Genomic DNA, 17,896 nt, shown 5'->3' with positions numbered 1-17,896 from the left:
TGGCTGCGGTTTCCAGCCAATGGGAGTGTGGAGCCAGTGCTCGGGGCAGGGGCAGTGCACGAAGCCCTGTGGCCCCCCACCTAGGAGCCAGACCTGCTGGTCGCTTCTGGGGCGCAGCGTGGTGCCAGGACAGGTAGGGATTAACGTGCCTTAGACCCACAGCACCACTGACCAGACTTTTAATGGCCTGGTTGGCGGTTCTGACCTGAGCCGCCAGGGTCCATTTTCAACTGGGCGTTCTGCTTGAAAACCAGATGCCTGGCAACCCTAGCAAGTGACCATTCCTGGTCTGCTCTCAGACAGGTATATCTTCAATTGTTGCACTTTGATAAGTGCTATCTATGGGCTTTGTTAAGATATATTTTAGAAGCTTCCAGGAGAAAAATAGTCCATGCAGGTTACAGTCTTTAGGAGGGTGATCTTCTCCCTATTAGCACCCCATCTTGCAACCAGCTCCATGCATGCAGACCACTGGACCCAGATGGAACCCTCTGGAGTCTCCATGGGGTCCAGGATCTGTGCAGGAAGAGGGAACATGTGGGCCTAGGGGAGAACCAGAGGGAGACACTGCCAGCTCCACACACCTGGAAAAGGTAATATAGTCCCAAACCACATTGCCTTTAATGTTGACCCTTTCTACACTGAAGAACCCTGCCACATAAAGAGGCATCTGGAGTAGCTTCAGCCAGGTCAGGCCCTGATTGGCAGCATGTCTGCAGTTGAGCTGGCAGGGAAGAGTGCCGGGAGACAGCATGGAGGCCCAGTGTGGTTGTCACTGGTCCCATAGTCAGCCAGACAGTTCCAATTGCAAAGAAATGTCCCTTGTCTCACTGAACTTATTTTGGACCAGTGCCATAGATGGAGCTCAGGGAATCCACAGGCTCTGGAGGCAGCACCAACTCGTCACTGAATGGGTTCCCCAATCCCTGTGCAGTAAGGAAATGGAGGAGTTAACTGGACACTCACCTGAAAGTAGTGTTGACTGTCTGTGCCACTTCTTCTGTGTTATCATGAATAAAGTACTTCCCCCTGGTGTAACCACACATGCCCTTCTGCATTCCTCCTCCTCGTTTGTGCCTGCATCAGAACTGCTCGCAAATGTCAACAAAATGGCCTATTCCTTAACAAAACAGCAACTTTTCAGTTGTGAGGATGCAATTATTCTTGTAAACGTCCTGCAGTTTTAATTTGCCTTGTAACACGTAAGTGAGTTGGTGATAAATTCATTCACTGCCACCCACTTAAATTCCAGACAAAGAAACCCAAAGCACTGACTACAAATATCTGAGGCACACAGCCTAAAATATGGAGTGCTGTGGCAAGCACAGGACCAGCTGTAGCTACTACACCCTATAAACTGGGGTTTATAGTGCTCTGGATTTCAGGAATTTTTGCTTGAGTAAAAGTTGACACTATGATCCTTAATGTGTCAAATCAACATGCTGGGCTATGCTGTCTGTAAAATCTGTTCAGACCACACTCTGCTCCCTGAACCAGGACTAGATCTCTGGGATCTTAATTCCTAAAATTTTACTATCATCAAACAAACACAGGCATATAATTAAAGACTGTATCATAATGCTTATGCACATGGGGGCAGAACGAATGTTCCACAGGCAGCTTTAATGCTGGCATTGCCTAACTTGTGAGTGCTTGATCTTGCAATTCTAATGTTCTGTAATGTAGTTTGATTGTGGGGTTGTTGTTTTTTTTAATGTAATATAGATCCCCTTTTAAGTTAGTACCTATTGAGAGACTTGATGCATCTGAATTGCTAATGAGCTGCACAAGCTTTCATCTGCAGATCACCAGTTTTAATCCAGCTCTGCTGGCTAGGGGCTGAATGCTGTTTCCATCTTATGGATATTTGGTGGGTCAGTTCCAGTTCCCATCTTCTGCTAATTGCAGACTCAATAGAGAGGCCAAGACTTGCATAGGCCACGGAGACTGCACTAGCCCTGTTACCCCTACAGGTAGACTCCCCTCCCCCATCCCCAAATCATTTGAGACATGCTGGCAGGGCAGTGTGGTGGGGAATGTTGCCCCTGTAGATCAGTACATTCATTTCTCTGCTAGACGCTAAAAATCATGGACTGAACAAAAGCACTGGATTTACCATTTATTAAAACAATCTGCAATTGGCTGTGAGAAAGCTTGTCTCTCTCATCAACAGAAGTTGGTCCTGTCACGGAGTGGGGGGGAGTCAGGGCCCTGCACCCTCACTTCCTATGATTCACCGTGACTTTCAGCCAGCCAGTACAAACAGAAGGTTTATTAGATGACAGGAACACAGTCCCAAGCAGGGCTTGTAGGCACAACCAGGACCCCTCAGCAGGCCCCTCTGGGGCAAGGATCTTAGACCCCAGACTTGGGGTTCCCTGCATCTTCCCAGCCAGCCCAAACTGAAACCAAAAACCCTCCAGCCGGCTCTCTCCTCCTCCTCCTCTCCCCGTCTTCCTTTGTCCAGTTTCCCGGGCAAAGGTGTCGCCTCGCCCCACCCTCTTCCTGGCTCAGTTACTGTCCCTCAATTAAAGTCATCCCCAGCTCTCCCATCCCCCATGCAGACAGTCCCAGTAAAACTAGACGACATTCCCAGGTCAATCCGCCCCGCTCCCTACAGGGCCAATAAAAGATGATATCTCACCCATCTTGTCTAATAGCCTGGAACCGACACGGCTACGACTACACTGCATACAAAATCTCTCCTGGTGTTTTATTAAGGATTTATTCAGAAACTGGCAACAGTCCAAGGTTTCAGACACTTCTGGGTCTTTCCCTGGAGTAGCTGAGCTTTTCCTGTCTGCTGCTGCTTTATGAATAAAGTTATTATCTTTATAGACTCTCTCTATAACTATTGGCCTACATCTTCCCATGTAATGGGAAAACACATGGAGGGGGAACAGAAGTAAAATTATACAAGGTTCCCCTTGCCGTTTCTTTAGTAGATAGAAGATGCGGAGTTTGGCCCCCCGGGAGAAGTACCAAGTCCAGCCCACAGACTTCACAATTACTGAGATCCACATGTATCTTGGGAATCCACCACTGACACAGGGCCATCTGCACAGAGCATGTGCGCCTCCACACTAGCTGTGATGCCCCATGCAACTTTCCGTGGCAGAGTATTTTTGCTTTGTGGCAAGTGAGCCCAGAGCACATGCCTAGTAACTAGCAGAGAAGTGGCTGTTGTAAAATACATGCAATCTACTTATCCATCCACAGACATCTATTGTCCGTGGCTGTAAGGGTGGCAGGTGAGACAATCTGGAGATATTGTTGCCATGTGAATAGTGATAATTGTGCCACACTTTGTGTTCTGATGCAGCTGATGCCACATAGAATCATAGGACTGGAAGGGACCTCAAGAGGTCATCTAGTCCAGTCCCCTGCATTCATGGCAGAACTAAGTAATACACACTGGCATCCTCACCGATAGATTGTTCCCTGATGACTTTTAGATACACTATCCAGCCTCGTCACTGCTGCATCTACTTACTCTTGGCCCTGATTCAGTTATTGTGGGTATATTCTATTGTGATGTTATAATCTGTGCATGAAAAACAGCAGAGCACTTACATTGCACAGTTGATGTGCTGCTTCAGCCGATTAGACAGAGGTGCTGTATGAGAAACGGACTTTGTAATTAGCTGCTGCCAAAAACCCTTTGATTCTGTCCGCCGTACAGCAATATGTTGGCAAAAAGCAAAATTGGGTTCAAGTACACACCATGCTGGCAGTCTCCTACTTGCCCCACTGGGCCTTTTAAACACTGTGGCAGGATTTGTTTAGTGTGCACATGATGCTCTGTTATTCTGTATATCTACAATACATGAGCTGGCATAAATTATCACTGCTAACAAAGCAGGGTCCAGAGTGAGGCCAACACTACTTGGATGATTATCCTCGTTGGCCCAGGGCTTGTGAATGGCTTTTGACTTAGCTCTATGTGGCAATATTTGTCCACCTTTAAACAGCTCTGACAGGGGATACACAGGTGACAAAGCAGCAAACTCACAATAAGTTCAAAGAGGATTTTCTTACAAAGAACATGTTTTAAAAATCCCTGTAAATAGTGAAACCAAGTTATGGCAGGAAGAGCAGTCTGAAGCAAAAGCAATGTGAGTACTATCCATTTCTATAAAGAAAAGGCGACAAGCTCAAATACAAAATAACCAAACCTTATAGCAGCTTGAGAGCAATTCTAAAGGGCTTGACACCAGAAAAACACAGGTGACTCCAAGTACAAAATTGTACTGGGATGAAAGATTTAAACCTGTGCCTATAATGGGAGTCTATACAGAGGCCTCTGTGTCATAGTGGAAAATTATGGGTATAACTCACAGCCCTCAGGGTCACAAGAAGAGCAAGGACAGGATCGCAGGCAGAGTCTTACCCTGGTTGGGCACATGAGAGATGCCGGATGACAAAGAAACATGTTTCCTGTACACTGTGGTGTCACTCCCTTATCAACAAGCTGGATGAGTGAGCACAGGGAACCGTGAGGGTTATGGGACCACTGCCAGACCACCACCATGGCTGAGGAGGATTTGAAATGGGCAACAGGGGAGTAGAAGGGGCCATGCCAGCACCACGGAACACGTGTGTGTGTGGAAGGGGCTGCTGCACTGTTACCAAAATTCATACACTTTAAGACCAAAAGGGCCTATTGTGACCATCTAGAGTCTGATCTTCTGCAGAAAGGCCAATGGAGGGGACTGGGAGAGGAGGAATCATGTTTTACATGGTGATGGTGATGGGAGGAAAAGGTACCATCACCATGGCGATGGGGGAAATGCTGTCTCCCTGGAGATGGGGTGGGCGGGGCTATCACCCTGGCGACGGGGCGGAACTCTCGGAGCGCACCCTGTGTCCAGCTGGGCCCCAGCACCCCGGGCTGCCCGGCACGTGCGGCAGGGTATCGGTGTATCACGCGCGGGCGGAACCGGGCCACCCTCTGCGCAGGCAGGTGCCGAGAAGCGGCGGGGCAGCTGGCTCCGCCCCCAGCGCTGCGGCGGACGCTACACGGCACCAGGCCCCGCGGGCCAAGAGCCGGAGTCCCGCTGACGCCGGAAGTGCACCTGCTGCCCGCAGCTAACATGGCGGATGCGGCTTCCCGCAGAGCCGCGCGCGGCGGGACGACAGTTGAGCCCTCACTGGGCGGCTGCCTTATGCTTCCCTTCGCGTTCGAGACATCACGTGGGCTGTGACGCGGGAGCACCCGTACTCCGCGCATGCGCGCTGGGAGGGGGAAGAAGCCGGTGGCTGCGGAGGATGTCGGCGCAGGGGGATTGCGAGTTCCTGGTGAAGCGGGCCCGGGACCTGGTGCAGGGGGACCTGTGGGCGGCCAAGGCCTGGCTCATCACGGCGAGGAGCCTCTACCCGGCCGACTTCAACATCCAGGTCAGGGCGGCAGCCCACCCCGGCCGCCCGCTGTGTGTGCGGCTCGCGCCCCCTCCCACAGTGCCTTGCGGCAGCCCCCCCAGCCCTGTGTGCGGCTCGCGGCCCCTCCCACAGTGCCTTGCGGCAGCCTCCCATCCCTGCGTGCGGCTCGCGCTCCCTCCCCACAGTGCCTTGCGGCAGCCCCCCTCCAGCCCTGTGTGCGGCTCGCGCCCCCTCCCACAGTGCCTTGCGGCAGCCCCCCCAGCCCTGTGTGCGGCTCGCGCCCCCTCCCACAGTGCCTTGCGGCAGTCCCCCTCCAGCCCTGCGTGCGGCGCGCGCCCTCTCCCACAGTGCCTTGCGGCAGCCCCCCTCCACCCTGTATGTACCCTGTGCCTCGCGCCTCCTCCCCACAGTGCCTTGCGGCAGCTTCAGGGGAGCATGGATGGGGTTGGTCCTCATATTCCCCAAGTCAGCATCTGAGGTACTTGGCTGGTCTAACCACATGGAGCCAGCCGTGGCAGCAGGGGCCTTCCTCTGCCCTGAGCTGAAGGGTAGCACTGACGCCAGCCTCCTCTGAACCCTGGGGAGGAGGGTGATGGCAGCACATGGCCTAGGCCCCTCACATGTGGGTGGTCATACCATGCCCATTGCCATGGTGGGGACCTTGGGGACCTGGCTGCATCCCAGCCTGCAAACCACTTGGAGCGTGGCTGAGGGCCCATGCTGCAGGGATGTACCTGTGCTGAGGCCTCACCCTGAGCTGGCGCACCCCTCGTGGAGTGACAGGAGGGCTGCCCCACGCAGGGGTACTCAGGTGAATCGGCTAAAGGTGTGAATTCAGCGTGTTAAATGCCCTGGGGATTGCTCTTGCAGGGCAGTAAAGTTGCCATTCATGGGAACCCCTTTCCTTCTGAGAGCACATCCACACAGGGTTTGATGTGCTTTAATTTACATGCATTGTCTTTGCGTCTTCAGTTGATTCATTTGAGCTTTCCTTGGTATCTTCTTGTAGACATGACCTTCGCAGGACTGGGGGCCTTAGTCATGCTCTTGCTAGAGCTAGCCTGGAAAATAAAAACCTATACTAGAGAAGTGGTAGTCCAGAGTACATGGAGTACAGGGAAAGACATAGAGACACAAGTTTTTTCAGTCCCAGTCAGCTCAAATGCTTTTCTTTCTCTTCACCTTTCAGCATAACAAAATTCCAACCTGGTGAAACAAATTAAAGTAAAAACACAAGTGGACTATAGGAACAATAAGTGGTTAATGATGCGAGAGTCATAGCCTCTGCTGTGTGTTGGCAGTGCTTCTTTCTGTTCCCACAATGTCAAAGAAGGCACAGCTGTATAAAATGATACATTACAGAATTCCAAATGTAAGAATTTTGGCATACAAAAGATAATTATTACTAAGACCCTACTTGAATTGCAGGATGATTGTCAACAAATTGTGGCTGAGTTATGGACAAGCCATGGAAAATTGTGGTAAAGTAATAATGGATCTTATTATTTGCAGTAATAAAGTCCATTATTACTTTTCCGCTGTCGGCTGCCCAGGACTGACAGTGGGAACATGGGGCTGAGAGGGGGGCTCTCACTGTCAGCTACCTGGGGCACTGTAGCTATGCTGGTATAACCCTATTGTATAGATGCAGCCTACACCGACAGAAGGATTTTTTCCATCTGTGTAGGAATATCACCTCGCTGAGGCCTGGTCTACACTACGAGTTTATTTTGAATTTAGCAGCGTTAAACTGAATTAATGCTGCACCCATCCAGTCAACGAAGCCCTTTATTTTGATATAAAGGGCTCTTAATATCAATATCCCGACAAGGGGAGTAACGCTGAAATCGGTATTGCCCTTTCGGATTAGGGTTAGTGAGGCCGCAATTCGATGGTATTGACCTCCGGGAGCTATCCCACAGTGCACCATTGTGACTGCTCTGGACAGCAATCTGAACTTGGATGCACTGGCCAGGTAGACAGGAAAAGCCCCGCGAAGTTTTGAATTTCATTTCCTGTTTGCGCAGCGTGGAGCGCTGATCAGCACAGGTGACCATGCAATCCCAAATCCAAAAAGAGCTCCAGCATGGACCGTACGGGAGATACGGGAGATACTGAATCTGATCTCTGTATGGGGAGATGAATCTGTTCTATCAGAACTCCGTTTCAATAGACGAAATGCCAAAACATTTGAAAAAATCTCCAAGGCCATGATGGACAGAGGCTACAACAGGGACTCAACACAGTGCTGTATGAAACTTAAGGAGCTGAGACAAGCGTACCAGAAAGCAAAATAGACACTCATGGAAGGAGGGGTGACTGACGACTGTAGCTATCCCACAGTTCCCGCACTCTCTGAAAACCATTTGAATTCTTGGCTGAGCTCCCAAAGCCTGAAGGTTCAAAAACATTGTCATGGGTGGTTCAGGGTATATGTCGTCAGCCCCCCCCCCCCCCCCCCCACTGTGAAACCAAAGGGAAAAAAATAGTTTCTCGCTTTTTTTCAATGTCGCCATATGTCTACTGGATGCTGCTGGCAGACGCGGTGCTGCAGTGCTACACAGCAGCATCTCCTTCCCTTCCCTTGCCTTGCGGATGACAGATGGTGCAGTATGGCTGATATCCGTCATTGTTGTCCCGTGAGTTCTCCTGGCTGGCCTCGGTGATGGGCAAAAATGGGAATGACTGCTGGTCATTCTCTTCTTTCAGTTTTGTCTCCTGGAGGTTCACTCCTGCCTGAAATATCATAGCAGCTGGAGGCTGCCCTCCTCTCCCCCCTTTGCCTCTGCAAGCAGAGATTAATAAAGTCAGTGTTGTTTCTTATTCATGCATTCTTTATTACTTCATCACACAAATGAGGGGATAACTGCCATGGTAGCCCAGGCGGGGTGGGGGAGGAGGGAAGCAATGGGTGGGGTTGTTGCAGGGGCACCCCCTAGAATGGCATGCAGCTCACCATTTCTGTGGGATGTCTGGGGCTCTGACCCGGAGTGGCCGTTTGCCTTTCTGGTTCTTTAGTAGGCTTGCCTGATATTCTAGGCAGGACTTACTCTCTCTTTAGACAAAACTTAAAGAGGAGAATGACCTGGGGAGTCATTCCCATTTTTGTCCATGCGCCCCCAGCCGACCTCACTGAGGCCAGCCAGGAGCACCCATGACAGCAGCAGATGGTACAGTATGACTGGTAACCATCATTGTCAACTTGCAAGGCAGCAGACGGTACAGTAGACCTAGTAACCATCTTTGCTAACTTGCAAAGGCAAGGGGATTCTGCTGTGTAGCGCTACAGTACCACGTCTGTTAGCAACATCCAGTAGACATACGGTGACAGTGAAAAAAGGCTGAACGGGCTCCATGGTTGCCGTGCTATGGCGTCTGCCCGGGCAATCCAGGGAAAAGGGTGCGAAATGATAGTCTGCCATTGCTTTCATGGAGGGAGGATTGTCTGACGACATTTACCCAGAATCACCCGCAACACTGTTTTTGCCCCATCATGCATTGTTATCTCAACCCAGAATTCCAATGGGCGGGGGAGACTGCGGGAACTATGGGATAGCTATGGGATAGCTACCCACAGTGCAATGCTCCGGAAATCGACGCTAGCCTTGGTACATGGACACACACCGCCGAATTAATGTGCTTAGTGTGGCCGCGTGCGCTCGACTTTATACAATCTGTTTCCAAAAATCGGTTTCTATAAAATCCAAATAATCCCGTAGTGTAGACATACCCTGAGCAACAGAAGCTAGGGTGATGGAACCATTCTTCCATTGATCTATCTGCATCTATACTGGGGATTGGTCAGCATAGCCACATTGCTCAGGGGGGTGGATTTTTCAAACCCGAGGGATGTAACTATGTAAATTTAAATGTTAAGTGTAGATGTGGCCTCATTCATTAGGGTGTTCTAAGTTGGATGTGCACTTTTTTCACTTCTGCCATTCTCGTGTTGCCTAGTTGCATTGTCAAGGCAAATAATCAGGGTTCTATTTCAGTTTTTTTATTTAACAAAACAAACTAGGGAATGCCATAGAAAACCTCCATAGAAAACATATACAGCCCTGATCCTGCAAACACTTAAGCACATGCTTGACTTCAATAGAACTACTAGGGATAAAAGGGAAGGTCCTTTCATGAATTGAGAACTGGTTAAAAGACAGGGAACAAAGGGTAGGAATTAATGGTAAATTCTCAGAATGGAGAGGGGTAACTAGTGGTATTCCCCAAGGGTCAGTCCTAGGACCAATCCTATTCAATTTATTCATAAATGATCTGGAGAAGGGGGTAAACAGTGAGGTGGCAAAGTTTGCAGATGATACTAAACTACTCAAGACAGTTAAGACCAAAGCAGACTGTGAAGATCTTCAAAAACATCTCACAAAACTAAGTGATTGGGCAACAAAATGGCAAATGAAATTTAATGTGGATAAATGTAAAGTAATGCACATTGGGAAAAATAACCCCAACTATACATACAATATGATGGGGGCTAATTTAGCTACAATGGGTCAGGAAAAAGATCTTAGAGTCATCATGGATAGTCCTCTGAAGATGTCTACGCAGTGTGCAGAGGCGGTCAAAAAAGCAAACAGGATGTTAGGAATCATTAAAAAGGGGATAGAGAATAAGACTGAGAATATATTATTGCCCTTATATAAATCCATGGTACGCCCACATCTCGAATACTGTGTACAGATGTGGTCTCCTCACCTCAAAAAAGATATTCTAGCACTAGAAAAGGTTCAGAAAAGGGCAACTAAAATGATTAGGGATTTGGAGAGGGTCTCATATGAGGAAAGATTAAAGAGGCTAGGACTCTTCAGCTTGGAAAAGAGGAGACTAAGGGGGGATATGATAGAGGTATATAAAATCATGAGTGATGTGGAGAAAGTGGATAAGGAAAAGTTATTTACTTATTCCCATAATACAAGAACTAGGGGTCACCAAATGAAATGAATAGGCAGCAGGTTTAAAACAAATAAAAGGAAGTTCTTCTTCATGCAGCGCACAGTCAACTTGTGGAACTCCTTACCTGAGGAGGTTGTGAAGGCTAGGACTATAACAGCGTTTAAAAGAGAACTGGATAAATTCATGGTGGTTAAGTCCATAAATGGCTATTAGCCAGGATGGGTAAGGAATGGTGTCCCTAGCCTCTGTTTGTCAGAGGATGGAGCTGGATGGCAGGAGAGAGATCACTTGATCATTGCCTGTTAGGTTCACTCCCTCCGGGGCAACTGGCATTGGCCACTGTCAGTAGACAGATACTGGGCTAGATGGACCTTTGGTCTGACCCGGTACGGCCGTTCTTATGTTCTTACGTTCTAGTGCTAAAAGCTAAGCATGCTCCTAAGTGATTACAGGGGGGCAAAGGCTGAAAGCGAAGCATTGATAACTTTGGCATTTCCTAACTTAATATCACTTGAAGAAACTGCCATTTTGTGTTTGATAGGACTTTTCAAACTGTCATAATGTGACTCACAAAAGACATTGTCATTTACCACCTTTCCTTCTATTCCCAGTTGTGTGGCCCCACTAGCTCTCTCATTCATGAACAAATAACATTCCTGTGACAATTACAGCAACTGTTTCCAAGGAAAAATAATATTTAAAAAAGTAACTATTGTACCTTTATGTAATTTAGCAAGGAGGAAGGAGGCCCTCAGCAAATGACCTGTGTTTTGGAATATCTGCAATCTTTAATTATATTATTGCAAACTCATTTTTCTCTGAGGCTCTTGCATCATTAATACTTAGGTGGAGAGAATGCAGCAAATGAGTTGGTGTGGTGCATATTGAACAAAGTGGTGGTACCTGTCATCCCCGCTTCCTTACAGTTCAGATTCTGTTTAATTACAACAGTGTAAATCTGGCATAAATCTCTTAACATACACCATAAACTTACACAGAATGTACCCAACTGTGAGAGTTGAATTGTCACTCAATACACGGGATAGATGGTGCCATTCATTGCACAGAGTAGTAGATGGGTACAGTGCAGAGGCAGGTTTCACTCATTTGAGAGGAGAACACATTTATTCAAAAAATGAAAGTAAATTAATGTGCATTGACAAAGTAAAGTTTGTCACATACAGTTGACTATGTGCACCTCTCATCTTCATTTCTGTTCTAATAATTTATTTACAAAAAATTGCACTGCTGTCTTGTTCACTGTACATGGTGTAGTCTGCACACTGAATGAGGCTTTGGTCCTGTGGTAAAACAGCATGTGATCCTATAGTAAAAATGCTGTATTGTAATGCAAACATTCAAAGGTACAGAGTTAACTTTAACTTTGCCATTTCTTGACCTTAGAGTTTGTGCCCACTTCTCAACTGGTGTAAATTGGCATAGCTCCATTAAAGTCAAAGGAACTATGTTGATTTACACCAGTGGAACATCTGGCCCTTTCACTTTGCAGTCTTGAATAATCTTTTACCTTTATTTTGTACTAAATTTGCACAGCTTCATAAATGTATATGGTGGTTTACAGAAAATTTAAAGACTGGAACCTGCCTTCCCCATGAACTCACAGTTTAATTCAGACAAATATGATATACAGGACAAGGGTGAAGATGCAAGAATGCATGGACTCAGTAAGGAGTTCAACCTAGAAAATTTTCATAGAAGTGGGATTCAAAGAGGAATTTGAAGGAGGCAAGAGTGGGTACTTGGATATGCAAGAAACTGATCAGATTCCTTCAGCAGAAGACTAGAGAGAACGGTTGGCAAACTCCAAAGAGGGTAGGGATGTCACAATTCATCAGGTGAAAATGGGTGTTATTCTGAAAGTTGCACAGGCATTGTCAAGTTAAAGATCATGGTTTTGGTTTGCTTTTTAAACTTTCCTGCAGTTAAAAATAAAAACTTCGTAGAAGTTCAATTGCTTTTGGCATTTCACCCAGCAAAGACAATGAAAATAGACCAGTCAGTTTCATTACTTTTATAGTAGGTTTAAGCAGCAAAGAGTCTTGTGGCACCTTATAGACTAACAGACATTTTAGAGCATGCTGTTAGTCTATAAGGTGCCACAAGACTCTTTGCTGCTTTTACAGATCCAGACTAACACGGCTACCCCTCTGATAGTAGGTTTAGTCAATTTTTATGTCTCCTGCAGGAGGACAGTGCTGCAGTGTTTGGGTTTCAGGCTTTGCAGCAGGATGTTTATTTGTATAAAAATAATCTTTTCCATTGGAGTTTTCCATTATTTATATTGGCCTTAGGTGTTGTCAAAACTTGAACTAAATTTGAGTAGTATCCTTGGGAGTAAATTTGCTTGTGTAATTGATGGAGTTCATTGTATTGCCATTGCTTTTTTTATTTTAGAGAAGATAAAATCAACTTATTTATCTTAACAATATTAAAACATATAGCAGTTAAAGTAAGATTTTTTGTATGGTTACAAATATTTACCATCAGTTTTTAGTTCCTGAATTGAATACTGTTTGTGGTACTTTCAGTATTTACTATCAGAGGGGTAGCCGTGTTAGTCTGGATCTGTAAAAGCAACAAAGAATCCTGTGGCACCTTATAGACTAACAGACGTTTTGCAGCATGAGCTTTCGTGGGTGAATACCCACTTCTTTGGGTTGCACTTGCATCCGAAGAAGTGGGTATTCACCCACGAAAGCTCATGCTGCAAAACGTCTGTTAGTCTATAAGGTGCCACAGGATTCAGTATTTACTATTCAAATATGGGCTCATTATGACAAGTTAGTGACAGGTGTCAGTATGGAAGAACGAAGTGGGTACATGAGGATATAAAGTGTGGCTATTGTTCCATTCTCTTGTATTTCAGTATGAAATGTACACTATTGAGAGGAATGCTGAGCGGACAGCATCAGCTGGCAGACTGTTATATGACATGTAAGTAACAGAAATGCTTTTGCTTAATTCTCTTTTGAAAGTGTATTGTAAACTTAGCTGAACCTAGAACTCTAAAAACACTCGTCATTTTCCATGCTGTATACCACAGTACTTTTATCGTAAGATGGGAGTGCAAGGATCTTCAGAGATCTAATGCTGATGAGATGTTTTTTCTGTAGGCAAACTACACAGATCTTACTAATCCTTTTAAAAACAAAATCAGCCATGAAAGCAAAATGTTCTTTTGCATTTCTTCATACAGGTGCTTTCAAAGTAAGCTTTCTGTTTTAAACTGGATTTGGGATTATTCTAATTTTTTGCCTGACCCTTTATTCCAGGTTTGTGAATTTTCCAGACCAGCCAGTGGTGTGGAGGGAGATTAATGTCATTACATCAGCATTAAGGAATGACTCACAGGATAAGCAGACTCAGTTCTTAAGAGGTAAGGACTCTGTCATCTGGCAGAGGTGGAATCTAGTGGGAATCTAAGAATAAATCCTCAGGCTACACAGCTGATTTGGAAGCCACAAGTCCTAGTCTGATGAACTATCTGTGGTCTGTTGCATACAGTGACTCTCAGCCACAGAGACTCACCCACTGTTAGGTTTAGGAGACACGGGGAAGAAGCAGGGCAGGGAGCTGAAGCACTATGAGAAGTGCAACTACCAGCTCCACTCCTATGTCAGTATCCTTTGCCAGGGAACAACCTCTTGGTGGCTAGGAGAGGATTTGGTGAACCCACAAGTGGCTTGTGAAATTAGGTCTTGAATCTGACAAACTAAATGTAGTTTGCTGGCTAAGGACGTGCACCAGAACAGTTAGCGAAGGATGTGGGAGCAGGTCACGGAGAACAGTTTGTGTAGTGATTATAGAGTCAAACATTCATAAATACCTCCGATGAAAATGTATGAGAAGGAATATGTAGCACTCTTATTTCTAGCCAGACACTTCACTCCTACTACTACTTCTTGACTCCTTTTCTCATTTACACAGGGTCGGAGGTGCCCACGATTTTTTGCCACTCATTCTAATGACTCAAACAAGACACCAATCAATAGAATGGCCTTAGTGTGTTGATACTGACAAGAGACCTTCTTGGAAATTGACCTTCTTAAGGGTTTAATAAAGGATACAGAATCATAGAACCATAGGGTTAGAAGGGACGGAAAGGGTCATCTAGTCTAACCCTCTGCCAAGATACAGGATTTGTTGTGTCTAAGCCATGCAAGACAGATGGCTCCAGCCTCTTCTAGAAAACCTCCAGTGGAAGAGATTCCGTGACTTCCCTACCCAGTTGGTTCCATTGTCCTACTGTTCTTAAAGCTAGGAAGTATTTCCAGAGATTTCATCTAAAACAGCTCTGCTGTCGTTTGAACCCACTGCCTCTTGTCCTGCCCTCTGTGGCAAGAGAGAACAACTTTTCTCCATCTTTTTATGGCAATGTTTGAAGACTGCTATCCTGTCCCCCCCACTTCATCTCCTCTTTTCCAAACTAAACATACCCAGTTCCGTCAGCCTTTGCTCATGTAGCTGCATTCCATCCCTTTGATTATCTTTGTCACTCACCTCTGAATTCTTGCCAGTTTCTCTACATCCTTTTTATACGTTGGTGACGAAAATTGTACACACCACTCCAGCTGAGGTCTAACCAGCGCTGAATAGAGCGGTACTATCGCTTCCCATTATTTGCATGCTATGCCTCTCTTAATGCAACCCACAATTGCATTTGCTTTTTTTGTGACAGCATCATATTGTTGACTCATATGATAGGCCATTGTCTCTTATAAACAAATTATTTATCTAAATACAACATTCATTATTAAAAATCTCAATGGGAATTCATGATAAGGCTACCATCTGTCTTAACAAATATTAAATGGTTTTGATTTCAGTGTTCCCATGCATTACTATAATGTAGTTTTTAAATTTTCTAAATTGTTTTAAAATTTACTTTTATTAACCAGGTACTTTACCCTGAAATATACTTAGAAAAGTATATACATTGCTCTTCACATAGATATGGGTGCTTGTTCTCTATCTAAAACATCATAGTAGTTGCAAGAGCGCTGAACAACAAGACAACATTTATTATTCTTTTGCTTTTTTTTCTGTCTCCTCAATTCAGATAGATTGCTTTTTATTTCAATAACTGATTTTTTTTTCAGGTTTATTTGAGACCCTTCCTGGTCGAATTCAGTGTGAAATGTTACTAAAGGCCACAGAGCAGTGTTTTAATACACTAGAAAGGGCAGAAATGCTACTGCTGCTTCTACGACGCTTCCCAGAGACTGTGGTGCAGCATGGGGTAAGAAAAAACTAGCTCCTTTTTGCTGTTAACAACCTTATCAGCCCATGCCTTTGTGTCCATGTTATGTGCTTTGTCAGATGAGGGTGGGTTGTTTTTTTTTTTAACTCCAGACTTGCAGGTGATATTTCAGGCAAGTGCTGCTGTCATACCTTCAGACCCCCAAATGAAAGGTGTAAGTGTAAAATTAACCCAAGAAAGCAAAGCAGTCTTTCTTTGTAAAGTCCACAGGTGAGTCCATGATTAAAAGTAAGACAGAACAATTTAAAAAAAAAAAAAAGAGAGATTGTAATCTTGTGTTAAAATGAAATGTAGTTTACTAAAAAATGATACTGCTTCACTGCTTTGTCAGTTACTTCTTATTTAGGAGAAGGGTGAGAGACAGTGAACTTACTGAAATATGTAATGCAGTGTATTTTTACTTTAGGATGTGTCCCCTGAAATTGACTCCACAGATACTAAGACATTGCTGTTTAACTGTAAAATGTAAATGAAAATTGCATAGTGTACTAATCTCAGTACATGATGGAATGCTACTGACGGGAGTGTGTTTGCTCAATTGCTTTGAATCTCATATTTCCAAAAACTTCTGAAAGTACTGAGTAGATACTCATTTTAACCACTTCTTACACAGGTGGGCCTAGGAGAAACGTTATTAGAGGCTGAAAATATTGAGGACCAAGAATCCCCAGTCAATTGCTTTAGGAAATTATTTGGTAAGAAAATACAAGTGTGTCTGTTTTATTATAGAACTAAGTGATAAAGCTTGGTACCATCTGTTAAGAACTTGTCTGCCTAGGTTGGTATCGAACAAATCTTTTTAGTTTAATGGCCTGTGTGAAATGAGTTGGCAGTCCTTACAGCAGATGTGCAGAGGACACTTGGATTTGATCTTTAACCTTGCTGTCACAAAAATTCGGCTACTGTTAGTATATCATCTGTTTGCTGAAGCGATATGTTGAATTCTACGTTACTGTATAGTCTTATGGAAGTGAACACCTAAGACCTATTTATGCAGGGGAAATTTTCTAACCAATTTGAAAATCATTTAGAGCCCTAGTGGAAGCCCAGTTTAAGGCAGCCTGACCAGTTTTTGCTTACATGGTTTCAGGACAGTCTGACCTTGGAACAGATTCAGGGGGGAAAAAAAACAGATTAGGCCACCTTAAACCAGGTCTACTCTATGGTTCAAACTGGTTTGAAAATCATTTTAAAATTAGTTCAGACTACAACTGGTCAAAAACTGGACAGGACCCACAGGGCATTTAGTGGCTAACTGTTGTGATATTTGCTGTGGTGTACTGAAAAATGTATTAAAATTACAGTCTTTCACTTTAAGGCTTGCAGGTTAGACAGCTGTATAAGAAAGTGTGTGATCTGGGTCTTTCATAGTTAGTCTTCAAAGAGCCAACTTAGAGTAAGGTAGGTTGAGTTGTGCCTCTCTGATTTAGGGAACAGCTTGCTTTGTCTCTCTTTTGGGGTTCTTGTGTGTTATCATTCTGAATTCTAAGAAATTCTAAGAAAAGCTGTTACATTGCAGCTTTTCAGCAAAAGTGTTCTATGTTTTTGTTGAATTTCTCGGTATATGCCAGGAAGATAATATTTTGCTAGACAGAAGGTTCTGGAAACTTGCATTGTTGATTTTGAACTCTTATGTAGCCAAAACAAGTAACAGAAAAACCAAACCCAATGTGCTTTTTTCACCTCTTAGTTTGTGATGTTCTTCCTCTAATCATTAACAACCCTGATGTTCGACTACCTGCCAGCTTGCTGTACAAGTACTTGAACAAGGCAGCAGAATTTTATATTAATTATGTAACTAGATCTACACAAACGGAAAACCAGTATCAAGGTAAGAACATTTTTACCAAATTGCGTTAAAATCCTCTTCTAAATTAGTGTAACTGAATAAGGTATTCATTTTACGTAATATCTGCCACTGAGTTGGGGTAATAAAAATATTGTACAGTTTCACAGGATCTTTCATTTGATGTCAGAACACTAAATAATCCTGTAAGGAGGGTAAAAGATAGGGATCATTACATCCACTATGAAATGCAGCCATTTCAGTAAGATAATGCAGCAGATATCTAATGGCCCTTGTGAGCGCCACAAAGCAGTTCAGGGTAGGAAAGAGTTTCATATCCATTTGAAATATGATGTGAATTTAGGCTAGCAGAATATCATTACCTGTGTTGGAAGTTAGCGTACGTCACACCAGGTTAATTCCCTAACTCTTTGCCATTGGATCTCTACTGAGGACAAGTAGCCCAGGGATGGCTTTGACATATTTGGAGTTAGGCTGTGAAACAGATTTTGCTTTCTTTGATTCCCTGCACAACACAATAA

The 17,896-nt window shown here is 44.8% G+C and overlaps 1 protein-coding gene across 8 annotated transcripts in view; it reads left to right on the top strand.

The window, feature by feature from the left end:
• Positions 1 to 4,903: 4,903 nt before the first annotated feature.
• INTS10 (integrator complex subunit 10) overlaps positions 4,904 to 17,896 on the top strand; it is a 46,833-nt gene continuing 33,840 nt past the window's right edge. For 2 of the 8 annotated variants that reach the window (XM_039541793.1, XM_039541801.1), the window contains exons 1-6: positions 4,908 to 5,397; positions 13,175 to 13,242; positions 13,581 to 13,684; positions 15,408 to 15,547; positions 16,182 to 16,263; positions 17,259 to 17,399. In XM_039541793.1, coding sequence (XP_039397727.1) covers positions 5,101 to 5,397; positions 13,175 to 13,242; positions 13,581 to 13,684; positions 15,408 to 15,547; positions 16,182 to 16,263; positions 17,259 to 17,399 — 832 coding nt within the window. In that variant the 5' untranslated portion in view covers positions 4,908 to 5,100. Of the gene's footprint in view, positions 5,398 to 13,174; positions 13,243 to 13,580; positions 13,685 to 15,407; positions 15,548 to 16,181; positions 16,264 to 17,258; positions 17,400 to 17,896 lie in introns of all 8 variants that reach the window. The other 6 variants (XM_039541799.1, XM_039541798.1, XM_039541796.1 and 3 more) reach the window with 5 other exon arrangements.

Source organism: Mauremys reevesii, linkage group 5 (genome assembly GCF_016161935.1).
Source record: "Mauremys reevesii isolate NIE-2019 linkage group 5, ASM1616193v1, whole genome shotgun sequence".
In the NCBI taxonomy this organism is placed as follows: Eukaryota; Metazoa; Chordata; order Testudines; family Geoemydidae; genus Mauremys; species Mauremys reevesii.
This window is presented reverse-complemented; position numbering and strand designations above follow the sequence as displayed.